At 60.2% G+C, this 3333-nt stretch overlaps 1 protein-coding gene across 1 annotated transcript; it reads left to right on the forward strand.

Annotated features, from left to right (window-relative positions):
* Nucleotides 1-282: 282 nt before the first annotated feature.
* LOC120513414 (plasminogen activator inhibitor 1-like) lies at nucleotides 283-2979 on the forward strand. The gene is made up of 3 exons (XM_039732853.1): nucleotides 283-759; nucleotides 1257-1519; nucleotides 2891-2979. The coding sequence occupies exons 2-3, from the start codon at nucleotides 1258-1260 to the stop codon at nucleotides 2977-2979; spliced, it is 351 nt and encodes a 116-aa protein (XP_039588787.1). The 5' UTR covers nucleotides 283-759; nucleotide 1257.
* Nucleotides 2980-3333: the final 354 nt, after the last annotated feature.

The raw sequence follows: 3333 nt of genomic DNA on the forward strand, positions 1-3333 counted from the left end.
GGAACGGGACCGAGACCGGGACAGCGGGACCGGGAACGGGACCGGGATCAGAACCGGGACAGCGGGACCGGGACAGCGGGATCAGAACCGGGACAGCAGGAACGGGACCGAGACCGGGACAGCGGGACCGGGAACGGGACCGGGATCAGAACCGGGACAGCGGGACCGGGACAGCGGGACCGGGAACGGGACCGGGATCAGAACCGGGACAGCGGGACCGGGAACGGGACCGGGATCAGAACCGGGACAGCGGGACCGGGAACGGGACCGGGATCAGAACCGGGACAGCAGGAAAGGGACAGCGGGACCGGCATCAGAGCCGGGACAGCGGGAACGGGAACAGGAACGGAACAGCGGGAACGGGAGAGCAGGAACGGGACCGGGATAGCGGGAACGGCATCAGAACCGGGACAGCGAGACCAGGAACGGGACAGCGGGAACGGGAACAGGACCGGAACCGGTATCGGGACATCAGGAACGGGACAGCGGGAACGGGAACAGGACATTGGGAACGGGATCGGGACATCAGGAACGGAACATCGGGAGTGAGACCAGGACCGGGACATTGGGACCGGGACTGGGATCAGAACCGGCATCAGGATCGGAACCGAGACACTAGGACCGGGATCAGAACCGGGACAACAGGACCGGGATCAGGATTGGGACACCGGGACTAGGACTGGGACCGGTACCGGGATACTGGGACCAGAACCGGAGCTGATTCCGGGACAGCAGAACCGGGACCGAGACCAGAGAGAGGTGAGGGGGCAGCGGGACCGGGACTGGGACTGGGATGGGACTGGGACGGGACTGGGATGGGATGGGGATGGGGAGGGATGGGATGGGATGGGACGGGGATGGGATGGGACGGGACTGGGACGGGACTGGGACGGGACTGGAAACTGGGATTAGGATCAGGACTGGGACTGGGATTGGGACTGAAACTGTGACTGGGACTGGCATGGAACTGGGACTGGGATGGAACTGGGACTGGGACTGGGACTAGGGGTGACACCAGCACTGGACCCACCCTGGTGCCACCCCAAGTGTCACCTCGGTGTCCCCTAGGAGGGGGTAGCCCCAGTGTCCCCAGTGTCCCCATTGTTCCCAATGTCCCCAGTGTCCCCAGTGTCCCCAGTGTCCCCAGTGTCCCCAGTGTCCCCAGTGTCCCCATTGTCCCCAGAGTCCCCAGTGTCCCCATTGTCCCCAGAGTCCCCAGTGTCCCCACTAACCCCATTGTCCCCATGTCCCCCCAGGATGCGGGTGACCCAGGTGGCCCTGGTGGCCCTGGTGGCCCTGGTGGCCCTGGCGGGCTCAGGGACACCGGAACCGGCCCAGGTGGCCCAGCTGGTGACAGATTTTGGGCTGCGGCTGTTCCGGGCGGCGCTGGCGGCCCGCGGTGACACCAACGTGGTCTTCGCGCCCTACGGGGCCACCTCGGTGCTGGTGGCCCTGCAGGTGGCCACGGCCGGGAGGGGACGGCGGCAGCTGGAGGCGGCCACCGGCTTCAGCATCGACGGTGAGGGGGACAGGGGACCTGGAGGGGACACCTCGGGGCCATTGTCACCATGGGGGTTGGGGTTTGAGGTCATTGTCCCCTTTGGGGACATTTTGGGGTCATTGTCCCCATGGGGGTTGGGGTTTGAGGTCGTTGTTGTCCCCAGTGGGGACACCTTGAGGTCATTGTCACCACTGAGGACACCTTGGGGTCCTTGTCCCCATTGGGGGTGATTTGAGGTCATTGTCCCCACTGGGGACACTTTGGTTTCATTGTCCCCTTTGGGGACACCTCGGGGTCATTGTCCCCATGGGGGTTGGGGTTTGAGGTCGTTGTCCCCACTGGGGACACTCTGGTGTCCCTGTCCCCATGAGGGGTGGGGTTTGAGGTCATTGTCCCCATTGGGGGACACGTTGGGTTCATTGTCCCCTTTGGGGACACCTTGGGGTCCCTGTCCCCATGGTGGGCGGGGTTTTGAGGTCATTGTCACCATGGAGGAGGGGGGTATGAGATCACTGTCCCTTTTGGGGACACCTCAAGGTCATTGTCCCCATTGAGGGACACTTGGGGTCATTGTCACCATTGGGGATGGGTTTTGAGGTCCTTGTCCCCATGGGGGTGGGGTTTGAGGTCCCTGTCCCCTTTGGGGGGCACTTTGGTTTCATTGTCCCCTTTGGGGACACCTCGAGGTCATTGTCACCATGAGAAATGGGATCTGAGGTCATTGTCCTCACTGGGGACACCTTGGGGTCATTGTCCCCTTTGGGGACACCTTGGGGTCATTGTCCCCATGGTGGGCGGGGTTTGAGGTCATTGTCCCCATTGGGGGACACGTTGGGTTCATTGTCCCCTTTGGGGACACCTTGGGGTCCCTGTCCCCATGAGGGGTGGGGTTTGAGGTCATTGTCACCATGGAGGAGGGGGGTATGAGATCACTGTCCCTTTTGGGGACACCTCAAGGTCATTGTCCCCATTGAGGGACACTTGGGGTCATTGTCACCATGGTGGGTGGGATTTCAGGTCATTGTCCCCATGGGGGTGGGGTTTGAGGTCATTGTCCCCATTGAGGGACACTTGGGGTCCGTTGTCACCATGAGGGGTGGGGTTTCAGGTCATTGTCCTCACTGGGGACACCTTGGGGTCATTGTCCCCTTTGGGGACACCTTGGGGTCATTGTCCCCATGGTGGGCGGGGTTTGAGGTCCCTGTCCCCATTGTGGGAGGGGTTTGAGGTCATTGTCACCACTGGGGACACCTTGGGGTCCTTGTTCCCATTCAGGGTGGGTTTTGAGGTCCTTGTCCCCATGGTGGGCGGGGTTTGAGGTCCCTGTCCCTTTTGGGGTCACTGCTGTCCCCGTCCCCGAACCTGCCCCGTGACTCAGTTTCCCCGCAGGCCCGGGGGTCTCGGCCGAGCTGCGGGGGCTGCGCTGCAGAACCCCCCAGACCCTTTTTTGGGATCAATGGGGTTTTTTTGGGTTTTAGTGGAATTTTTTGGGGGGAATCAATGGGGTTTTTTTGGGATCAATTGAATTTTTTGGGATCAATTGAATTTTTTGGGATCAATAGGTTTTTTTGGGGGGGTTATGGGGGGATTTGGGTTTTTTGGGATCAGTGGGGTTTTTTGGGATCAATGGAATTTTTTGGGATCAATGAGGTTTTTTGGGGGGAATCAATGGAATTTTTGGGGATCAGTCGGAGGTTTTTTGGGATCAGTGGGGTTTTTTGGGGAGGGAATCAATGGGATTTTTTTGGGGATCAATGGATTTTTTTTGGGATTAATGGGGTTTTTTGGGGATCAATGGATTTTTTTTGGGTTTAATGGGATTTTTTGGGATT

This window comes from Passer montanus, unplaced genomic scaffold (genome assembly GCF_014805655.1).
Source record: "Passer montanus isolate IOZ18808 unplaced genomic scaffold, ASM1480565v1 scaffold804, whole genome shotgun sequence".
Classification (NCBI taxonomy): domain Eukaryota; kingdom Metazoa; phylum Chordata; class Aves; order Passeriformes; family Passeridae; genus Passer; species Passer montanus.